The sequence below is a fragment of the Ranitomeya variabilis genome, chromosome 4, assembly GCF_051348905.1.
Source record: "Ranitomeya variabilis isolate aRanVar5 chromosome 4, aRanVar5.hap1, whole genome shotgun sequence".
NCBI classification, from domain to species: domain Eukaryota; kingdom Metazoa; phylum Chordata; class Amphibia; order Anura; family Dendrobatidae; genus Ranitomeya; species Ranitomeya variabilis.
Genome location: NC_135235.1, coordinates 428,447,641 through 428,471,769, shown reverse-complemented (window position 1 = coordinate 428,471,769; position 24,129 = coordinate 428,447,641). Strand labels below are relative to the sequence as shown.

Below are 24,129 nucleotides of genomic sequence, written 5' to 3'. Positions count from 1 at the left end.
GGGCCGTACGCTGCCTCCTTTCTTGGGAACTACGAACAGATTGGAGTAGAATCCTCGGAAGCGGTCGGTCGTGGGTACCGGTACTATGACTCCTGATTGACAAAGCGAGGAGACCGCTTGGTGGTAGGCTCGAGCCTTAGCTGGCGGTTTTGGGGGGACAGAGAGGAAGAACCGGTCCGGTGGGTTGGAGGTGAAGTCTATTTTGTGTCCGGAAGACACTAGTTCCGTGACCCACCTGTCTTCTGTAATAGGCAGCCAGACTTAATGAAAGAGCAAAAGTCGGCCGCCTACTGGTGTGGTGTCTTCCGGAGTCCGTGAGTCATGAGGAGGAGAAAGTCTGAGATTTTCCTCCTCTGGGCTTAGACTGGCCTGCTTTTGACTGCCAGGTCTTGTCCGACCTTTGCGTCGATCGTGAGTTGTCCCTGCGTGGGGAACGGTTACGATTTTGTACTGGACGTGAGACGGACCAGCCGGAGGAATTCCGAAAGGATCGGAATCGAGTTTGGTTACGCTTCTTGTAAGTGCGTTTAGGTTTCAGTGGGGGAAGAGAAGTACTCTTACCCCCTGTGGCGTTGGATATCATAGTGTCCAACTGTTCACCGAAAAATCTCCCACTGAGGTAGGGGAGGTGCGTGAGGGACTTCTTTGAGGCTGCGTCCGCTTTCCATTCCCGCAGCCAGAGGATACGCCGAATCGTGATGGCGTTTGATGCTATCCCCGCGACTCCCCTTGCTGAATGCAGAGCTGCATGGAGCATGTAATCTGCTACAACAGCAATTTGGACCGCTTGGTCCGACAGTTCAGGAGCGGATGCTTGGAAGGCTTGTAAATTGTTTGCCCAGGCCAGGATGGCCTTGGCAGCCCAAACTGAGGCGAACGCGGGAGCCAGGGATGCCCCTGCTGCCTCGAAAATTGAACGAGCCATGCGTTCTACCTGCCGGTCTGCTGCGTCCCTTAGGGTTGAGCTATCTGGCAGTGAAAGGAGGGGACTCCCCTTTCTGTGCTGCTAGCCTGGAGACTGGGGGATCCACTTCAGGTGGATCTGTCCATTCCTTGGTGTCCTTCTGTGGGAAGGGGTACCACGCCTCCAGATATTTGCGATTAGCGAATTTTTTCTCAGGCTGTGAGAGCTGTTTTTTAAGGATCGCCTTAAACTCTGGATGGTTAGAGAAAACCTTAGGCGGCTTCAGAGGTCCTTCAAAGGAAATCTGATGTTCTGGGGCCTCTGGTGGCGGATCAGAAATGTCCAGCACCCGATGGATGGACGATATTATGTCCTCAACTAGCGCTGTATTGCTAGGAGGGATTGGGATCAGGGACCCCTCCGTTTCTCTGTCCGAGTCAGAGTCGCAGATGCCTTCCGAATCCTGTGTATCACTGAGGCGTCCCCTGCTGGGTGAGCTGGGGAGGAGGCCTTCTCTGGTTGGGGATTGCGGAGATCTGCATTGTCTGTCCCTGGAATGGGACGGTCTAGATGACCTGGAGCAACGGTGTCTCTCCCTAGAGGGGGATGACCGTGTGCTATGGGATGACGCAGATGGACTTGATCTATGGATCCGCTTGCGTCGTGACCTAGACGTGGATGTGCCAGAGTCATCTTGTTCCTGAGTCAAGCTCTCCCTTTGCTGGGTAACGGTCATAGCCGGGGCATGACCCTGCAGAGCCTGAAGCAATGTGGAAGTTAGGTTATCTATAGACTGCGTCATAGATTGCGATATCTGAGTAGCCCATTCCGGTGTGGCATTAGACACCGAGGCATTGGCAGGGGCTTCTTGAGGCTGTGACACAGTAGTTTGTATACAGTTCTGACAATGCGGGTACGTGCTACAACTGGGGAGAGCGGTCCCGCAGGCTGTGCAGAATGCATAATAGCAGTTCTGCCTGGTTCTCTTAGACCTTGAGCCCGGCATAGTGCACAGAGTGCAGAAGTGCTGCCAGCAGATGGACCTTACAGGGGTAGAGAACCTACAGGGGAGCCTTATAGGTAATATGGATTCACAGCTGAGTAAAGATAACCCAGCTGTGATCTTACCCCACCAGTGTACCCCTAGGTCCAGCGCCGAAAATCCACAGTCCTGTGCCCCCCGGAGACTGGCTGCCTGGTCCTGGTCCTGCAGACCGGGAGATGCAGGGTTAATCTGCAGCCGAAAATGGCTGCAGAGACAGAGGAGAGAGGAGGAGAAGGGGGCGGAGAGCTGGAAAAAGGCGGCAAGGCTATAAAAAACCCGCCCTTTCTGTCTCGATCCGCCCCTTGTATGACACTGTAGAGTGTCATATTTGTCATCCGGGGGGCGGGCCGGGGGGCGGAGAGGAGGCTGCTGCTTCAGCTAGGCCGAAGCCGGGGCCTAAATTAGATGCCTGAGGCCCAGAAGGGCTCCAGGCCGGCGCGAAAGTCCGGGAGGGGGTCGGATCTGAACCGGACCCCTCCGGATTTGAAGGCAGGATGGCGGTGGGGCTATAAGCGGAAGGGGGAGCCCGGCTGGGGTCCCCCTGAGGCAGTATAGAGCTGGTGCTGCCGCAGAGACAGGGACGCAGGGAGCCCTGTGTCTGTATGTGCCATGCCTGCCTGCACTCCCCCCGGCCCCAACAGGAGCCCGCAGCTGGGCTGGGGTCCCTGGATGCAGGCGCAGTATGCTGGCCCATTGCTGGGAGCTGTAGGATGCTGCCTGTACAGGCCCTACCTGAGGTGTCTCAACCTAATACCCCCAGAGGGGGATAGGGAGGGTGTTTTTGTCACACCTTCAGGGGCCTTTATCCTCGCCTCGACCTCAACCCAGAAACCAAAAGGAATTGGGGAAGGAGGGGGGTCTCGACTTCGAACCAACACCCGAGGGGCTGGGGAAGGAGCAGCATGGGGAATAGCCATTTCAACTTCAACTGGGCACCCCATAATAGGGGGCCGAGGAAGGAGCCATGCCGGGGGTCTCACAGGAGACCCTCTTTTCTTCATCTGTAATCCCGTCGGAAAACGGGAAACGGAGTAAAAATCTTTAGGTGTGCCTCCTTTGCGACACTAAGCAAAAACTGGAGAAGGCTGATGCCGTCCAGGGGTGTATACTGCACAGGAGGAGCCACAGTTAATCTTTTTCAGATTATGCATAGTGTCGCCTCCTAGTGGACAGCAGCATAACACCCATGGTCCTGTGTCCCCCAATGAGGCGACAGAGTAAAATGAATAAGGTGCAAACATAAACAGTCACTAATAAAACAAACTTTTACTCCAGAAAAAAGGGGCAAAGGCCATGATGAACGCGGGCTTATGTCTTTGTGGGCATATACACAACATAGGCTCTGCTAATGGATTCACAATTCTGTATTTGTAATATATACATTATGGAAGACACCTTTTTTAAGTCTCTTTTCTGCTTTTGTCCTTTCATAGTCTTTTTTAGCTCCAAATTCATCAAAATGGTGTGTCGGTTTTTCAACTTTACGCAAAATAAAAAAAATTCAGTATTTTTGTCTTTCACTTATATTGCGACTCAAACTCCCAAAAATGGGGCAAATTTTGTGCTAAAATATCCGGCGGACATAAAATTACTCCAGGGGGAGACTGGAGTACATATGCGACACCTATTACAACTTTTCGAAAAGTCGCAAATGATGAATAAGGTGAAATGATTTGGAAATGCCAAACTCCGTCCATAGAGGCAAATAAAAAAAAAACTAAGAAAAAAACAGGAGAAGAGAGAAAAGTAGTGACTTCAAAGTAGATACAATAAAAAAGAGATGTAAAACACTAAAAGCTCAACAAAAAAACAGGAGTAAATGCAACAATGGATCGGCCTGAAGTCTTTACATCCAGGAACAAAAAGATAAATAATAAAATAACTATAAAATAAGTATACGGGTGACCTATTACCAACCACTAAAAAAGGAATGATAACGAGGTAGCGTGCTGCCTCACACCAATAGAACCAACTGGAAACTAGAAGTCCTAAGTCACAGAATCTATTGATCAGACATCTTCTGTCCTTTCCGTGTTTCTACAACTGAGGTAGATTTACACATCCGTGTGTCAAGGACTGGTCCCTGGTCTCCTTACCCAAACTCTATAGTCTCAAGCTGCTGAGCTGGGGTCAGGAGACCCACACTTTACAATCCATGCTCGGACCATGACACATGGATGGGTGAATCTAGCCTGAGTGGTCATTCAGGAGAACGTCTATAACTAGTCTGTATGCTGTCCATATGCAAAACTGACACACTGACCAATGCTATTTAATGCGGTAGTTCATGGGAATGTTTTTATTAAATCAAATGGCTGTATAAATTGGACATACAGATGACATACAAATGAAAATCCCTTGCTTTTTTTCTTTATGAAAAACAAACAATTTTCAGCAAAATCAAGCCTAAAGTGAACACACTACACCCAGGAATGAATCAACCCAGCGCCTCAACTGACTCAGGACTATAGACAAAGCCTTTCCAAGAAGCAAGAATAACCAGAGACGCTGTTCACAAATATTACTTTACCAGGGATACCCAGCCTTCCAAGATTCCTCACCCTGTTTTTCCTGGATGAGATCTACACTTTCTTGAACCCAGTATGCATATGGGCCACTTGTACAGTCACCATCTCACAAGATATAATATGAAATTTTATTTCTATTTTGTCACAGATTTTTTTACGTCACCAGTAAACCTACCACTAGCTGACAGATTGCCGTTCTCGGAGACTTCAAACCGTTTCGATCCCGGCATCAGACGAACCTCCAGTTGGACAACTCCTTTAGACACAAAGAAAGAAAATGTGCTAAAATATACAAGAAATTCCATTATTTATATGTCATGCATCAATAATCTAAGCATCCGAGTAGCTTCTGCCAGCATAGGTGTAATTAGGGGGTGATTGTGGGACATAAGGCCTAAATACGGAGAAAGGGGACACTCCGTGGTGGCCAAGATATTCACATATAGGACTAAGACATTAAACTGATTCTTTGTTCTGGGTCAGGAAAAGCCAAACTATGACTTTGTGCATCGAGACTAAATTTGGAACACGTACAAAGACTCAACCGCGGCCATGTGTTCCTTATCCACTGATCTTTTTGTTAGGGGTTTTTTCCATTCAATTAGATTTTTCTATTAAGATTGGAAGCCATGCTAGATGCCACCTCACTTTCTTAGAAACAGATAAGAAACTTCCAAGAAGAAGGTGCGACCATTTTACAATAGAGAACAGTTCTATAAAATTACCAATCATTTCTTATAGATATTGGAAAAATGCAGTAGTAATTTTTGGAGCTCCCATAGACATACATGGAGAGAACTGTGGATGTGTGACCACTTCTCCATAACTGACAGTGTCTGTTCTCAAGAGAAATCTGGATCCATAAATGTCCCTGATGGGACGACCTGCCATGGACGGTGACATAGCATGCCACGTAGTAGTCACCTGTTTTGGGGAGAATTGTTGCTCTGTGAATTGTAACATCTTCGAATAGAACAGGTGTCTGCTCCATGACTACACCCGAGGATCTGGCAAGTGTCCTCCATGCTAGCACTAAATAGCCGGTCGCTGGGTACAGGACACGACCATCGATACAATGTCCACTCATAAAAATATCTGGAGAATCTGGGCTCATATCTGAAACAGAGGAAATAAAAAAGCAATAGTGAGAGCAGAAATACAAGGGAACAGCTTCTGTGGGCTTCATCTTCTAAATGCCTTCTAAAACCAGTATCTAATGGTATTAATATTAACAGCTGAGTAGTTTACCTATGTTATAGACCGTAGAAGATGTAGACCCCCCCGAACCAGCAGGGAAGTCGTCAGGCTTGGGAACATCCCACGTCTGGTTGTGATCCCACTGGATGAGAGGGGAGATCAGGGGTGTTCCAGCAGGGACCGGATACTCAACTGGCGGGTACATGTTATTACATTGGACATTGATTCTGCAGAGAAGAAGCAGGAATAATGAGATTTATCAAAGATAAAACATAACAAAGCACATAGCTGTGTATAGGGTGTACTCTGGCTCTGCTATGGGGACCAAGGACGAAATATGGTCCTTAGGACCGTGGGGGGGTGGGCAAGAGTATTGAGTAAACTCCTGTAACAAGACAGGGGGCATTTTGGTGTGATCACCAGTACAGGGACAAGGAACTCAAATTTAATCTTTACTACTGGCTAAAAATATCAAAATTACAATACAAAATAAAGCAAATATTTCCTACCCATTCAAATAGACTTTCCCAATGTTTGTAAGGAAAAATTCCAGATTGTTACTATGTCCTTTTTTCATTAGTGGGAGGATTGTGTTGGTTGACTTTAGACTCCTCCTTAGGATTGCCTGGGGTAGAAATTAATATAATTCATATAATGAACATTACAATTACATACAGCCAATCAGTAGTGAATCGTTTTAGAAAATGCCATAAGCAAAAACGAAAAAGTTAGAACAAAAATTCATTTTTACAGTACCATGTAGTTGCCAGTAGATGTCAGTGTAAAACCAAACAGTCATTCAGTTGTATAGTACAGTGTACATAGGTGTAATGTGGCACCTGAGCCACCAGGGATCGCAGCTGCTTCACTTTAAAAAAACGTCAAAGTGTACTAAAAAATACATACCATATACTAAAAAAGGTAATGGTTAAACCAACCTGAAGAAGGGCATGCGGGGCAATCTCCACCACTATTGCATTTTCTGGGATGCTCTGCAAACCTTCCTGGAATAAGACCGGACTGACTAAATTATTAACATGATATTCTGCTGATGAGAACTGAGCAAGGTCACTTTGCCACTGAGCCTCTGGTATGGACGTGCTGATCCAACGAGGAGAACGCCGCTTGGGAACCGTAATGACCTGAAGGGCAATATCAGAGCAAATCTGAGCTCAAACAGCAACATAATGAGGATTATATAGGATTGCGGTACACTTTCCAGAAACTGTCTCAATCATATTCAGATGAGGAACGTTCCATTTCTAAACCCAAATGTGCATAGAACTATTAGATTACCGAGCGGCACCTGATGCTACTGATGACCCGCTCTATCTTTGTAAAGCTGGGTGTAAAACAGACAGGGAATCCATGTGTGCATACATAAGAAATATGTCTTCACCTCTTCATGCCCCATCTGGATTCTACTGAGCTGCCATGATGTCTTTCCTACACTGCACACACAGAGAAGAGGAGATCCTGCTCCCCTATGCCATACAGCCCACATTCAGGGTCAGTGCTGGGCAATGTAGCTATGAAATCGGCAATGGAGTGGGATAAAACATTTGCGGGCAGCAGCAGGACCTCTCTACGCCTCTATCTCACTCTGCAGATGCTCCATCCACTTTCCCCTTCATTCTCCATAGACCTTTGTAGGCAGCATGTAACCTGATCCTTCAGTATACTGATAATCCTTCTCATCTCTAAAGACAAATGTTATCAGTAAATTCAGAATAATGAATCAGTCCAGGATGCTGGGGTGAGAAGTAACCCACATGGGGAGAAAGCATTTTTTTTTATAAGATATGTTACAAATTTTCTTACAATCACTTGTGCTATTGATTTCTGTGTCGTCTCTTGTAAAGACATAAAAATCCTGATGATAACCTAATGCTATGGAGCTGGTTACTAGTCAGATGTACGGCTCACTAGCTAGACATCTCAGAAAAGGTTATTGAAGCCCCTATATTCCAATGACAGAGGTCCTTGGTACGAGGTCTTTGGTACCGGAATTATTAATAAATACACAGGAAATAAGCAGATGACTTACTTTCTTGAGGGCATTAAGTAGGGATGGAGCAATGGATGCCATGTAATAAGAGTGAAAGGCTACTCCTGCACTCTGCACTTCTTTGGCGAACACCCCATCTTTCTTGAGTTTTGCAACAAAGTCTCGCACAGAATCCTAAAAGAAGAGAGAGTTCATTTCCACATATACTATAGCAAAGTTCAAGAGTCTCGAGCTGTAGGGAAACCTATACCAAGAGAGAATGGAGACAGATGCATTACCTGTGGGCCAGATATGGTGACTGTATCCTCAGAGTTATGGCAAGCCGGCACCACGCCCTGGGGACACTGAACCTTACATTCCTCCCACGTCAGCCCTGACAGGAGTAAATAATCCAGTTATTATCATTAATAATCACCAGATTTACCCAAAGAGAATTCAGACCAAGAGTCAATGTCCTACACTGTATTGTGATGTTCTTCTGTTAGTCCACCTGAAAATGTATTAATAAATTGGACATTCCCTTGTTAATGTTACATATGATGCACCTCCCTGATAGGGAACGCCAGAACATCAAGTTGTCCATTTCTAGGATGAATAACAGGGGGACCACAATGCAGACTTCTTAGAAACGATACCCCGGAATGATATCATGGAGACTAAGGACTTTCTAATAGATCAGCTTAGTTGACAGGTCTACGTCACTGCCCAACATGGAATAGCTGGTCGGTAGACGGAGATCAGGTACCATCAGACTTTTATTGGCCAACGTTACAAAGATAATCCCCGCTAAGATGATGAACTGTCACTGGAATTAAAGAAGGGTCCTAGCACTGATCAAATGGGTAACTGGAAGTTGGCATCAGTCAAAATCCCCCTCTTAGACCCTCAGTTTGTAGGTCTTCACAGACCATATGATTTTTACATTTTTACTTAGAAAGTCCATACAAGACGCTCATCTGAACAAGCCATTAGTCTTATTCAAAAGGCCTCATTCAGGCGGGCGAACCCAACAAGGAAGATGTTTCACGAAACACCGGTGTTTTTTCTTGTAGTGTTATTTTTTTATTCTTATTTCCTGGCACTTTTTCAATATGTTTTGACCTAGCAGTGAATTTTTTTTAGCCTTTTTGGGGAATTTGTGTCAGTGGTGTTTTTATTTTTGCTCGTTTCAGCAATGAAGAAACTGCTGGCAGTGTTATACAATTAGTTAGACAATGGCTGATTATGTACGGTAAGTCTATTCATATTGCTCAGAAAAGAAGCAGGAAGGATTGGAGTCGTAAAGTATTAGGGCAGGAATCTGAAAGTGGTCCACATGATGATGTGCAGCGTACCTACTGCAGCCATTCCACCGGGGGGGAGTCTGGCCTCTTTGATGCTCCGTCCCCTCCAGTAGGCAGCGAGTATGGCTTCTGACTGGCTAAGTGAGTTATCGGCATACCCACAAGCCAACTCCCCGACGGAGTGGCCAACAATGCCATCAGGTTCCAGGTTCATTGCTTTCAGCATGTCGATCTGAGCAATCTGAGAAGGAGAAATCACTTATTAATGACAGCAGATGCATCATCCTGGTCCAAGTGTAACATGCCATTATACAAGGGCGGACATATCATTGGTGCAACCTGGGCCCAAGAAGTAAAGGGACCCATTTCTATCTCCTAGGCAGGTGCAATTTTGCATTTTTAGGAGCCCTCGGGCTGCAAAGGTCCCATATATTGTTACTGTACAGGAGTCCTTTACTGGTTGTGTCCCCAGTGCAATTATATTATATACATAAAGTTTTTTCTTCGATAAGTGCACACTGTAGGTGTTACAGTATATTATATCCCAGTGTACATGCCAGTATCATCATATTCGAGAAATGAATGGCGTACCATATACAGAACCTACCTGAATGGCAGCGAGCCCAACGAAGGCATGAATGGTGTCCTCGAATGTGCTGTCATCCGCGTACAGCAGGAGTTCTGAGACTTTCAATCCCGTTCCTTTTAATGCTTCATCAGATCGTAAAATGGACTCCCGGAATATATCTAAGTTCATGAGACTGTGGCCCATTCCTTTCCACTGTGTTCCCATGCCTGTATATCATATAAAACATGGATCATGTCAGAAACGGGACAAGCACTCTGGGTGTCCAATGCAGGTACCCTACAGTCAGCCCTAAAGCTGAACATGATAGCTATATGATGGGCCACCATAAAAGGGAATCAGTCAGCAGCTTTTTACTATGTAATCTGAGAGCAGCTTAGCCTAGGGGGAGAGAGCCTGATTCCAGTGATCTATCACTTACCCGACTGCTCCGTGCAGTTCTAATAGAATCTCTCTTATCCCTGTTGTAGATGTAGCTATGGTCATACTGCTGAGTTGTGTTTAATCCCATACACACCCCTGATTGGCAGCCTCATGTGTACACTGTACATTGTCAGCAAGCTGCCAATCAGTGGTGGAGCGGGGCTACACAGATTATCTGGACTGTCTTGCACGTGACAACAAGGCCTGCAGTGATAATCTCCTGCTGATAAAACACTGATTTTACTGAACCTACAGCAAACTGCTGAGCAAGTGACACATGCCTGAAATCAGGCTCTCTACCCTTACAGGATGCTGCTCTCAGACTAAAGGTACCGTCACACTAAACGATATCGCTAGCGATCCGTGACGTTGCAGCGTCCTGGATAGCGATATCGTTGTGTTTGAGACGCAGCAGCGATCAGGATCCTGCTGTGATATCGCTGGTCGTTGATTAAAGTTCAGAACTTTATTTGGTCGTCAGATCGCCGTGTATCGTTGTGTTTGACAGCAAAAGCAACGATACCAGCGATGTTTTACAATGGTAACCAGGGTAAATATTGGGTTACTAAGCGCAGGGCCGCGCTTAGTAACCCGATGTTTACCCTGGTTACCAGTGTAAAATGTAAAAAAACAAACAGTACATACTCACCTTCGCGTCCCCCGCCGTCCGCTTCCTGCACTGACTGAGCGCTGTCCGTAAAGTGAAACCACAGCACAGCGGTGACGTCACCGCTCTGCTGTTAGGGCCGGCACTCAGTCAGTGCAGGAAGCGGACGCCGGGGGACGCGAAGGTGAATATGTACTGTTTGTTTTTTTTACATTTTACACTGGTAACCAGGGTAAACATCGGGTTACTAAGCGCGGCCCTGTGCTTAGCAACCCGATGTTTACCTTGGTTACCCGGGGACCTCGGCATCGTTGGTCGCTGGAGAGCGGTCTGCGTGACAGCTCCCCAGCGACCACACAGCGACGCTGCAGCGATCGGCATCGTTGTCTGTATCGCTGCAGCGTCGCTTAGTGTGACGGTACCTTAACTAGCAAAAACCTGCTGATAAATTCCCTTTAATTAATTGCAGTGTGTCACCTTCTGATTCTACGTCAATATCTCCCCATTTCTCTTCATCAACATCCCTTTAAAAAAAAATATATATATATATATATATATATATATATATATATATATATATATATATATATATATAAATGAGGGGCTAGCTGTATGCATCTTTGAAAGAGTCTACGTGATCTGAAGCTCATCAGATAGAAATTTAAAGGTAGGTTACGGTTTCCTAAATAATGGATGCCCCTAAAGGAGCCTTAGGCTGTGGCATACTCCAACTAAGCCTAGAATAAGCTGTCAATGATACTGACCTATATCATGATGATATTTTAGTCAGAACTGGGATAAACCAAAATTTATACCAAGAATTGATCCGAAAATTAGCTTTATGGCAGAGAACCAAGTTGGAGAGCAATTCTCACCTGAACAAATGTACCACAGAGGTCTGCCCGATGCCTGTGTCTGTTGGATTTCCTTTATGTCACTTTCTGTCCCCACAAGTGTGTACCCCCGGTATGGCATGGCTGAAGAGGGAATTCCAGAGATGTTGTTCAGCAGGTTCACAAAAGAGGCATCGGAGGCAAGTTTTCGACTTTTCTCTATAAGAGCCTCAACGGCTTCTTGGGTCCTTCCGCATATTTGAACCAGGCGGGGAAGAGGTAGGGAGTCCGTGATAGAGGCTGTTTTTTGGTTTGGTCTCAAGATCACATGGACATTGGAGCCACCAAATCCAAAAGAGTTGATGCCAACAATACCACCTTTGACAGGGATGGGTTCAGTCACTACTTGGATTCTTCCATCTTGCAAAGCAGGAATATCTTGGTTTGGGTTATTGTAATGGAGATTTGGGACCCAAACACCATGTTCAAGAGACAAAATCACCTATTGTGGCATAAAATTGAAACAGTAAGTTATAAAACTATATAAGTTATACAATATATGTGCATTTGTATCCTACAATAGACTGTCCTGCTTGTGGGATTGAAAAATTAGATTCTGTGATGATCTATAAAGGATAACTAATCGGTGATGGTGGTGGGGGGGGGCTTGGGGGACAAGCCAGTCATAAAACATGTAATGGTTAAATCGGTGGACGCAGATATTAACCTGGATGTCATACTAATAGCAGGAAATAATCTGCACGGAAGCTACAAAGCTGAGTGAGGTCATTGATTGTTATAGTAGACAAGTTGGTTTTTGCAGAAATTTGAAAGAAGAGGTTTCAAACTGGTTTAGTGAGGTGAAAAGATATAATAGAACTTATTGTTGTATTTTCATGGGTCCACTCGTGGACAACCCACTGGATCTCGGCGAGTTAACATGTCTATGTAATAATATATTTCTGTCTATTTGAGTTAAGGACCGAGTTGTGGGTGAGTGGCCAACAGGTATCTCTGATGGCTTCAGCCTCCACTTACTACTCAATGTCTCTCTCAATCCTTTTAGTGTAGGACAGGACATACAATCCTTCATGTTCCTCTATCAGTATTTCTGAAAATAATCTGAAAATAGAGCGGAGCTGGGGAAATAAATCCCCAGGAGCTTCCACAGCCATGTAGCTTGTGTTTTGTGATCCACAGACAGAATACGAGATGCTATAAATGGGATCTATTATTCTGCCGTATGGCTATTAATGAGGGAATAGCAGTTCCCAACGGCTTCTTCTTCTGCACTATTAATGGATTGCACATAACAACAAAGGAATACTTGAAAGACCCTTACATATAAGAGAAGGTTAATATCATGATTGTGCCACCACAGTTTTAACCCCTTCACCCCCCTTCAAGATATGTTTGCCTTCTCACCTTACACAATGCAGCAAGACCAGAGGCAGGTTCTGGATGACCCATATTTGACTTGGTGGATCCAAGTAACAATGGTTGTCTTTCTGACTTGCAGAAAACACTCACAATCCCATTTACTTCTTGAGGATCTCCAACCTGCAGGAAATAAGATTATGCAGCTATGTAATAAGCGTAGTATACCTACAGAATCATAGAATATTAGAGTTGGAAGGGACCTCATGGTCATCGTGTCCAGCCCCTGCTCAATGCAGGAGTCACTAAACCATCTCAGACAGATATCTGCCCAGCCTCTGTGTGAAGACTTCCACTGAAGGAGAACTCATCACCTCTGGTGGCAGCCTGTTCCACTCATTGATCACCTTCACTGTCAAAAAGTTTTCTCTAATAACTAATCTGTATCTTCTCCCTTTCAGTTTCTTATAGTGGTACGTGCTTGTCTTCTAGATATGAGAAGGTGACGTGAGATGTTTGAACATTGCAGGAGGGTGTCATATTGAGTAAAGTCAAATTAAAATAATTGCAATTGTTTGTAAAGGAATTAGGAATGAAAATCAATGTATTCAAAATTATTTTTGGAAAATATCCAATATTGTCTCTATCGTGTCTTGGACATTGTTGCCCAGGGTGCCACATTGAAACATATTGCAACAACATCATTAAAAAACTACAATGAGCAATAATCCCAAATATGTGCAGATGAACCTGCAGAGATATGGCCACGTGACCATCACACATGCCGGTCCTCAATCCAGTGAGTGGAATTCCAAAGTGCCACAGAAAAGGGGAATGTGAGCAGTTATGAGTAAATTGTTGAGGGTCTGTATTTATTCTTGGGGTCTGGAGCCCATATTTATTTAGGGAGTTTGTATTTAGGTGTATTCATTTAAGAGGTCTAGTCTAGGGGGTCTAAACAATCAATATACTTTACATACAAGATGCCAAGCACGTGTTCTTTTTTAGTGTGTTTTATCTTAGCTTTTCACAGACAGAGCATGTACCCATTCAGAAAGAAATAGCACTCATATGCCATACACTGTCTTGTGTTTTATAGGCATAGAGGCTTGGAACAGCTTTCTATATTTTTTGTCTCTGAGAAAAGAGGATGCCACACTAATGGTAAAAATGGACACAACGGATGAAGATTGGATCCTGCACATGGATGAAAAACAGTCCACTTTTCTCACAAGCAAAATAAACCGAAGGTCTGAACGAGGCCTTAAGAACAGCAATGAGAAAATGGCAAGGGTGTCTTCTGAAATACTGTACAAATGACGAACTCTTCCCGATGGAAGCTACAATCAAAATGTCTACACTCCTGCATAGTAGATCTTTGGTAAAACGCAGCAATCCTGAAGAAGGCTTTCCAGAATGCTCTTCGTATGCCAACCCTCCACTACCCAAGGCCAGCACAGTTGTGTCCTACTACCTTAGTGCCTGTGCCGTGGGCCTCCACGTATTCCACCTCACTGGCCTGGATTCCAGCCTCGTGGTACAAAGCGTTCAGCAACTGCTGCTGCACTTCACCGGATGGGAAGGTCACTCCTGTTGGATGGAACACAGTGGAGTCTTTTAACAAACCTGAGAAGACAACTCTGTAGAATACAGATGAGGTGGAAGCCAATGGCTTTCAACTGACAATGAGTACATTTACACTAATATCGCTATCCCCTTCCTTTCTGGTTTCTATTAATTAGGCAACACTAAGGTTAGTCTTGTATCACAGGATCTAAATACACTACTTAAAAATGTCTGTCCCAGCTAAACCTATCCTTATAGATTGGTTGGGTCTGACCACTGAGACTTTGCCTAAACTGAGGTCACGTATAGGAAGAGATAGAGTGGACTGGAATTCGAGCCTGCGACAGGGAGCTCAATTCTTAGTCTTTGGAATTGACATGAGCAGTCGAACACGGAGCTCAGGGTCCCTCTGTCTATCAATAGTATGGATCGCCCACCACAAATCTTGCATTTATCACCTATCCCAAGGTTTTTTAGGTCACAATATCCTTAGGATAAGCTATCAATATTGTATCGCCGGGGGTCCAACTCTTGGCACCCCAACCTATTAGCTTTCTAAAGGGGCAGTGGCGAGTGCTTCAGCCTTTTTTATATTTATGTTGCGCCATCTACCTTTATGTCATCTACATAGTAAAGGCTGTGCTGGGCATTGCAGTGTTGCCCTACAGATGTGAATGGTGGAGGGGGCTTAATGAGCAAATGGCCAGATGAATAATTCCACCCATCACTATGGCATGGGTGATACTCACCAGCTCCTTAGGTTCTTCCGTGTCTGCTGTTCGGAGATCTGTTAGCTTTGTACAAGGACACAGCTATATATGGGACTACGTTCCCACAATACGTTTTTGGTGCGTTTTTGACACTGTGTATTTTCACTGCACGCCGTTCTACATATGGATGGGATTTACAGAGATCTCACGACCACTGATTTTTTTTTACGCAGTGTAAACTGAGCTGCGGTGCGTTTTAAATCTGTAACATGTCAATTTTTCTTGCAGCTACACTGATTTTTATGTGTTGATTTTCGTCTTAGAATCGCATTAAATGCGGAAAATTCACGGGTAAAAAAACGTATATGCATTTTTATTGTGCTTCTGCTGTGGAAACGCATTATAAACCCATGTAATCAGCACACGATTATCAATAAACTTGTATTAAAGCCAATTACCAGGAAGTGTGCAAAACACAGCATCCTTATTTAAAACATGACATGAAAAGGCAATAAAAACGCACACAAAAAAATGCAACAAAAAAATAATATACATAGCAGGTACAGATATGCTGCAGAAAATGCAGAAAAACTCACTAAATAATGTCCAAGGTGGACATCACACAACGTCTAGCTCCTGCTCAATCCTTCCCCCATGCTTTACACTGCAGCTCGGCTTAGTCTGACTCCTGTGTCTAGGGAAGTCAGGGCATGTGAAGATGATTTGTAGGAATCTAGATGACACTATACTACGGCACAGAACACACTATTGCCCTATGTAGACACACCTTGCTCTTTATAGCCATCAGTATTGCTCCCAGCGTTTACAATGGTAGCATAGACTCGTCTTGCTAGAGCCTTCTTGGTGACCAGGACAGCGCAAGCAGCTTCAGAGCGACAATAGCCATTTCCTAAATTAGGGACATAAAACGAGCACAAATAACATCAGCTAAGACATCAAGGAGACTCCTAATCCCGCTATGCTGTCATCTACTTGTTCCAACTCGAACTTCTGAAGTACTATGTTTAGTGTCATAGACAAGCCCATTGTTCATCACTTTAATAATTTTATTTTTGGGGGCCAGCATAAAAAGTTATGAAACTTTGACAATCATTTTATTAGGAAGTTTGTCTTCATTCCTTTAAAAATAATTGCATTTAAGTTGCTTCCAAACCGCTTATTTTCCCAAGTCTATTTGCCGGTATTTAGCTGCATTGATTTCAGAACATATTTACCGTATATACTCGAGTATAAGCCGACCCGAGACCCCTAATTTTGCCACAAAAAACTGGGAAAACTTAATGACTCGAGTATAAGCCTAGGGTGGGAAATGCAGCAGCTACTGGTAAATTTCAAAAATAAAAATAGATACCAATAAAAGTAACATTATTTGAGACATCAGTAGGTTAAGTGTTTTTGACTATCCATATTGAATCAGGAGCCCCATATAATGCTCCATACAGTTCATGATGGGCCCATAAGATGCTCCATACAAAATACGCCCCATATAATGCGCCATACAGTTCATGATGGGCCCCATAAGATACTCCATATTAAAATATGCCCCATATAATGCTGCATAAAAGGTTAATATTGGCCCCATAAGATGCTCCATAGAATACTATGCCCCGTATAATACTGCACAAAGGTTGATGGCCTCATAAGATGCTCCATAGAAAAATATGCCACTTACAGTATAATGCTCCATAAAGGTTGATGGCCCCATAAGATGCTCCATGGAAAAATATGCCCCGTATGCTGCTGCTGCTGCGATTAAAAAAAATAAATGACATACTCACCTCTCATCGCTGGGTACTGAGTGCCGGGGGCCTGAGCAGGTGGGGACACCGGCGCGCTATGGGGGCCCGGTACGGAAGTCGCAGCGGGCTCAGGACATTGGCACTTGCGATAATCACCTGTCCCCGTTCCACCGCCACACGCCGCTGTGTCTTCCGGGTCTCTGCAGTGACAGTTCAGGCAGAGGGCGCACTCTAAACACGTCATCGCGCCCTCTGACCTGAACGTCACAGCCAGAGAACGCGGAAGACAGAGCCCGGCGGTGGAACGGGGACAGGTGAATATCTCATGGCCCACCCTCCCCTGTCATACTCACCCCATCCTGACGCAGTCTGCAAGTCCCTGCTTCTCCGATGGTCTCCGGCACGTGCCGGCAGCTTGTTCCTGTGTTCAGCAGTCACATGGTACCGCTCATTAAAGTAATGAATATGCGCTCCGCCTATGGGAGTGGAGTCGCGTCCATATTCATTACTTTAATGAGCGGTACCACGTTACCGCTGAACACAGGAAGAGCTGCAGGCACCAGAGACCATTGGAGAAGCAGGGAAGTGCAGAGACCGTGCCAGGAGTGGGTGAATATTATGTGACAGCTGCCGCTCCTGCCACTCTCCCTCCCCCACCGACCCCCGGGGACAATGACTCGAGTATAAGCCGAGAGGGGCACTTTTAGTCTAAAAAAATGGGCTGAAAATCTCGGCTTATACTCGAGTATATACGGTATTTGGAGTACAGATGATGGAAGTGAAAGAATGAGCTCTGCACTTGTGTCTCATCAACTCTAGGAAAAAGAGGAAATCGACACTATAGGAAATCATTACATCCGACGCTGCAATGTGTCGCTGCGATTTCCGTGTGATGTGACATATGTGGTCATGTAGCCCAAGGTGTTGACTAGAGATAAGCGAACGTGCTGAGGCAAGGTGTTGTCTGAGCATGCTCCGGTGTTAACCGAGTGACTTCGGCGTGCTCGAATAATATGTTGGAGTCCCCGCTCCTGCATGTTTTGGAGCTATTCGACAGCCACAACACATGCAGAGATTGCCTAAGAAACAGGCTGTTGAACAGCCATGAGACATGCAGCCACTGGGACTTGAACATACTTTTTGAGCATGCCAAAGACACTTGGTCAGGACCCAAGCATGCTCAGAAAACACCTTAATGTTGATCCTTTCACTGCCAGCATCAGTACTCCAAATTATACCAATGAAGCTGAAGGCAGGCAAATAGATTAGGAAGAAACAGTGGTGTGGAGGCCACTTACAAGCAATTTGTTAGCAGGAATGAAGACAAATCCCCTAATAAAGTGATTTATAAAGTTTCACAACTTTCCATGCCGGACAAAATTATTTGAAAAAAAATTGAAAGTTTAGTTGTTCTTCAAGCACATGGCCTCCAATGTTTCAATAATATCCTTCAGATATCCATGCAGAGATGTCATTTTCTGTTGGCTCTAATTATAACACAAGACTTCCATTGTAGAGAACAGGCATTTATCCTAGTTAGGTTTGTCCAACATATGATGTATAACCCCATTTCCCAAAAAGTTAGGACGCTGTGCAAAATGTAAAGAAAACAAGAATGCAATGATTAGGAAATCTCTTATAGCCACATGTTCTTCATGACTGAAAACAGAACATAGAAGGTGACTGTTACAACATCCTTCCATTTCATTTGAAAAAACTAACTCATTTAGAAGTTGATAGAACAATTTCAGAAAGAATGTTCCTCAAAGTAAAAATAAAAAGACTATGAATAGTCCACCATCTATATCATCAAAAGATTTAGAGATACTGGAGAAGTCCATGTGCGCCAGGGACAAGGCCGACAGTCAATGTTGGATACTCGTGGACACTTGTGATCTACGGACCATCGGTCATTAAAAACAGGCATCTGTCATGCAAATCATGTCATGGGCTAAGAAACACTTCTAGAAATCATTGTCTGTGCAGACCATTAATGGCTATGGCTTGGGCAGCTTACATATATAGTTAGATAGGTTGAACATAGGTCCATCAAGTTCAACTTTTCTCCACCAAAGCTCTGTCAATGTTGAGCGTCATATAGATGTTTTAAAACAACATATGTACATCTATTTCAGAGAAGGCCTTGTATATTTTAGGAAAACAATGCTAAACCAAATACTGCATCCATCACAAGAGCATGGCATCACAAAGGAGTTCGGGTGATGAAACAGCCCGCCACAGTCCAGACCTTTCCCCAACAGAAAACATTTGGCGCATTACGAAACTCCAACAACTGGTCTCCTCACTTCCCAGATGTTTACAGGCTAGTGTGAAAAGAGAGGCTACACAATTTAGATACGGTCCTATGACAACTTTTTGAGGTGTTGATGCCATCAATTTCTAAACAAGTTGATTTTTTGAAGTGAAAAATGTCTAACGTTCTTCTGATCTGCGCTCTCTGTTCTGTTGTGAATATCATATGATTATATGAGATTTCCAAATCATTCCATTCTTGTTTTGGGAATTGGGGTGGTACAAATAGGAATGAAAAAACATTGAAATTGTCCCATTTATGGGTGCCATAAAATGAGGCCTTGTTTCTGCAATGGGGTTCTTGTATACAAGACCAACTGTGGATCTTCCTTTACAACGAGTCTAATGAGATAGCCACAATTCATTTACCTGAGGCATCAAAAGACTTGCAGGTTCCATCCGGACTCAGCATGCCCAGTTTCATAAACTGTACTGATGTGTTGGGTTTGAGCAGCAAATTGACTCCACCAACGATTGCCGCATTGCACTGGCCATGGTAGATCGCCTTGTATGCATTTTCTAAAGCCAATAAACTGGATGAACATGCAGTGTCTATAGCCAAACTGGGACCTGAGATAAGTAAAACATATGTGTAAGAAATCTGAAATAAAACCAATATTTGTAAAAAATAAAAATAAAAATGAAAAATATAAATATTACAATACTATGGTACACACGCTATATAGTTGACCCCCACCTTTAAAGTCAAAGAAGTATGATATGCGGTTAGCAAACATGGCACGTTGGCATCCAGTCATGCTGTACCCAAGCAATTCTTCTGGATCCCGGCTGAAGGCCTCTCCTGCTTCAGACCCACTGACACCTATCCAGACACCTGTGTTTGTGCCACGTAGATCTGATGGGTTCATACCTGAAATAACAGAAGTACTGTAAGAATATGAAGCAGTTTTACCAGTAAAATGTTTAGGGTTAAAATAAATAGTTTAATTGTGTACTAGCTGACATGATTCAGATCCATTGTTGAGCCAACGTTGGCACAGTATTGGCTCAGCGATAGTAGAATACTAGGGATGGTTTACCAGCTGCTACTGGTCCTGGAAGCGCAGCCTAACTCAGATTGGCCCCATCTCTACAAATTTAGCAAATAAGGGTCATAGAATAGCCAAACATTAAACTGCCCTTTCCTTCTACATAACATATATCAAACTCTGCCCCGCAGGGCGAGTATATTTGGCTTGCGACGCCGGGTGTGTCCCATGAGAATATTTGGCCCACCCCATCCAGCATCGCACTTGCAACTCATGTTCCCTCTCCCATCATTCCCCCCTCTGACATCTGAGCGCAGTGGGCATGATGATGTCATTACAACACACCCGCTGAACCGTGATGTGCGGAGGATCTGAAGACACCTTGAAGATACCGGAGCAGCGGGGGAACAGGCAGAGGTGAGTATTTATGTTTTTTAAAGGTGGGGCCTATTATACTATATGGATCACTATGTGAGGCCCTTTATGATGTATGGAGCACTATATGAGACCATTATACTTTATTGAGAACAATTGGAGGTCACCATACTGTATGGAGCACTATGTGGGGCCATTATCTGTATGGAGCACTATGTGGGGCCATTATACTGTATGGAGCACTGTTTGTCGTCATTATACTTTATGGAGTACTATTTGGGGCCATTATACCTTCTGGAGCACTATGTGAGCCAATTATACTGTATAGAGCACTATGTGGGGCCATTAAACTGTATGGAGCACTATGTGAGCCAATTTTACTGTATGGAGCACTATGTGGGGCCATTATACTGTATGAAGCACTATGTGGGGCCATTATACTATATGCAGCACTATATGAGGCCATTATATTGTATGGAGCACTATGTTGGGCCATTATACTGTATGTAGCACAATGTGGGGCCATTGTACTGTATGGAGCACTTTTTGTGGCCATTATACTGTATGGAGCGCAATGTGGGGCCATAATACTGTATGGAGCACATTTTGTGGACATTATACTGTATGGAGCACTATGTGGTGCCCATTATAGTGTATTGAGAACTATGGGGGCCCATTATACTGTTTGGAGCACTATGTAGGGCCATTATACTCTATGGAGGACTATGTGAGATCATTATACTGTATGGAGCACTATGTGGGGCCATTATACTGTAAGGAGTACTTTTTTGTGGCCAATATATTGTATAGAACACTTTGTGGGGCCAATATACTGCATAAAAGGCAATGCAGGGTCCTGTTATACTCTATGAAGGACTATGTGGGGCCCATTAATTTGTATGGAACACTGTTTGTGGCTATTATACTGTATGGAGGGCTGTGTGAGAATTACAGTTGGTACTATAGTACTATTATAGTTCATACTGTGATAGCGTCACCATTATTTGTTGGGGGGATTGAGAGAGGGGAGTACAGTAGAGTCATCATACCATGAGTGTGGAAGTTACCGTGGAGCAATTCACTGTGGGAGTATCATACTGTGTTTATGGGCTCTATTTTTTGCATCATACTTTTATTATCTTTATTATTCAAGATTTTTTATCTTTTGTTATTACATATTTAAATTAGGCCATTTGGCCATATGCTTTTTATTGAACTAACATAATCCTTATATGTAATTGCCTAAGGGGTACTTCCATCTGTTTGTCTGTTTGTCTGTAACGGAAATCCCAGGTCACTGATTGGTCGCGGCCGGCTGTGTTATATACTACGTGGGCTGTGTTATATACTGCATGGGCTGTGTTATATACTGCATGGGCTGTGTTATATACTGCGTGGGCTGTGTTATATAGTACGTCGCTGTGCTATATACTACATGTGTATTTGAGTTTGACATCCATGTTCTACATGGAGAATTTCAACATGGTCTCCATCTACTTTATTTTGTAGAGTTCATCACTACAGAAAGCCCGTATCGTGTGTTTAACACAAACTGTATGACAATAATTACCATCGATAAATGAACAGGAATTGATATCAATCACCAATGTTTGAAATACAGAAAGAAAGAAATCTAATGAAAATAAAGTTGAAACCTAGATCTTACCTCCATCTACTATGGCTTCATAGCAAATTTCTAAAAGTAAGCGTAACTGAGGGTCCATGGTATGAGCTTGCTTAGGGTGGACTCCAAAAAAAGAGGCATCAAATTTATTAATTTCTTTGAGTTTTCCATTTCTTGTTGGTAATCCATACAGTCCTAGAAAATGCCAATAAAAATAATGTATTGACATGTAGTACAATAATATGAAACCCTCTCTTCACCATTATTAACAGATACCATTATTAACAGATAGATCACACATCCCATAATCATCATGCTCCCTATTACAACTTAATAGAGCAACACAGACATTATCAGGTAGTGCAGCCACCGACATTATTATGTTGTGCAGCCACAGACATTAGCAGTCAAATGACATTATTAGTTAGCACAGCCACCAACATTATCATTTATTAGTGCCATCAACATCATCAGTTACCTGGTTTCCACCTTCTGTCATCTTCTGTTACCATGTCCACTCCTCCTATTAGGTTTTCCCAGAATTCCTGCAGATTGTCCGATTCCGGGAGCCTTCCCGCTATTCCTGCTATCACGATGTCCTCCATATTTATTCTGTGGGGAAAAAAAAAGCAACATTGAGATGTAGAATTTAGGTAACTGAGGTACATCCATTGCCTTGGTGTTGGTGCTGTGTGGCAGCCATTGTTGCTGTGGCTTTGTGCCTGTGGGACAGTGTGTCCTGGAGCCATGGGGACTCAGCCTTCTAGCATGGGCGCTGTGAGGCACCATATTGGCCACCCTACTGGGGCACTTTTAGGCTAGGAACCCACTGAGAGGTTCGCCATGACGTGGCAGTGGGCTTCATACCATAAGAACCTCATGTTCAGTTTTGTACATTTTTGCATAGCGGCATTAGATCAACGTATGATTGTTGGATGTGTGGTGCATTTCTTTTTTCTACAGTTCTGGTTTAGACACAGATCACCCATGCGTTAGAGTTTACCATTTGCCCATTTCACCAATATACCTAGTCCATGGTTTAATTACCTGTCATGTCAATGTTTTCTGTTACCTAATACATCCCTTGAATGGCAGCTGTCTACTTACTAGTTTAGTATGTGAGACCCCTATGATCGAGCTGTAGGGATAATGTGATTTTAAGTCTGTGCTATTTATTGAAAATCCCAAGAGTTAAAGCACAATCTATAGGGTCCTGTGGGCCAAAGGTGTCCCCTTACTAGCCCATACACAATACTTTCCAATTAATAGTTCTATATGGTGCCTGTCATACATGAACACATAACAGTTCGATATAGACCACAAATAATGCCACTAACATACAGGAAAAAAATAATAAAACAATTGGTGTCCTGATGTAAGATCATCACAGAGAACAATTCAGCCATTTTGGGCCGGGGCGCTATTATGAAGAAGACCAAATGGTAAAGTCACTTTTACTCATGGAATAATCCAGACCGGAATATGAGACGTAAGTACAATTAATATTGTGTCATGATCAATGAAAAATATCACTTTGGACATAGATGTTAATTGGTGCACTGTCTGATTTAGAAAGGAAGGGATCATAGGTCAGACAACCATGATACGTCAGAGATCAGCAGCCGTTGCCCAAGCAATTAATTACCCACCTACTCAATGTCCATAAAATATACATCAAATGAACAAGTGTCATAGGAAATGTCGAGAAAACATGATATTACTACTAGACTTGAAAGCATTTGTGTACATAAAAATACATGATATGGACAAACGTATAGGGACCATGGCAGGTATCTACAGGAGCATCCATGACATCCCATTCTAAGCCTATCGGCATTAATATGGAGTTGCTTCTCCTTTTGTTCCAAAACAGCTTCCACTTTTCTCCAAAGGCTTTCTACAAGATTTTGGAACGTGTATGTGGGAATTTCTGACCATTCATCCAGAAGAACATGAGACAACGATCATAGAATGTTAGAGTTGGAAGCCATGGCAGGTGTC

At 43.8% G+C, this 24,129-nt stretch overlaps 1 protein-coding gene across 1 annotated transcript in view; it reads right to left on the bottom strand.

Moving 5' to 3' along the window:
* FASN (fatty acid synthase) overlaps positions 1-24,129 on the bottom strand; it is a 108,712-nt gene that overhangs the window by 73,356 nt on the left and 11,227 nt on the right. The window contains exons 2-18 of the mRNA XM_077251392.1: positions 22,607-22,740; positions 22,171-22,323; positions 19,838-20,011; positions 19,510-19,710; positions 15,855-15,977; positions 14,266-14,381; positions 12,840-12,974; positions 11,457-11,916; positions 9,573-9,760; positions 9,017-9,206; positions 7,961-8,055; positions 7,722-7,856; positions 6,613-6,816; positions 6,184-6,299; positions 5,726-5,901; positions 5,402-5,593; positions 4,653-4,733 (exon numbers count right to left, since the gene is read on the bottom strand). Of these exons, the coding sequence (XP_077107507.1) occupies positions 4,653-4,733; positions 5,402-5,593; positions 5,726-5,901; positions 6,184-6,299; positions 6,613-6,816; positions 7,722-7,856; positions 7,961-8,055; positions 9,017-9,206; positions 9,573-9,760; positions 11,457-11,916; positions 12,840-12,974; positions 14,266-14,381; positions 15,855-15,977; positions 19,510-19,710; positions 19,838-20,011; positions 22,171-22,323; positions 22,607-22,733 (2,866 nt within the window). The 5' untranslated portion in view covers positions 22,734-22,740. The remainder of the gene's footprint in view (positions 1-4,652; positions 4,734-5,401; positions 5,594-5,725; positions 5,902-6,183; positions 6,300-6,612; positions 6,817-7,721; positions 7,857-7,960; positions 8,056-9,016; positions 9,207-9,572; positions 9,761-11,456; positions 11,917-12,839; positions 12,975-14,265; positions 14,382-15,854; positions 15,978-19,509; positions 19,711-19,837; positions 20,012-22,170; positions 22,324-22,606; positions 22,741-24,129) is intronic.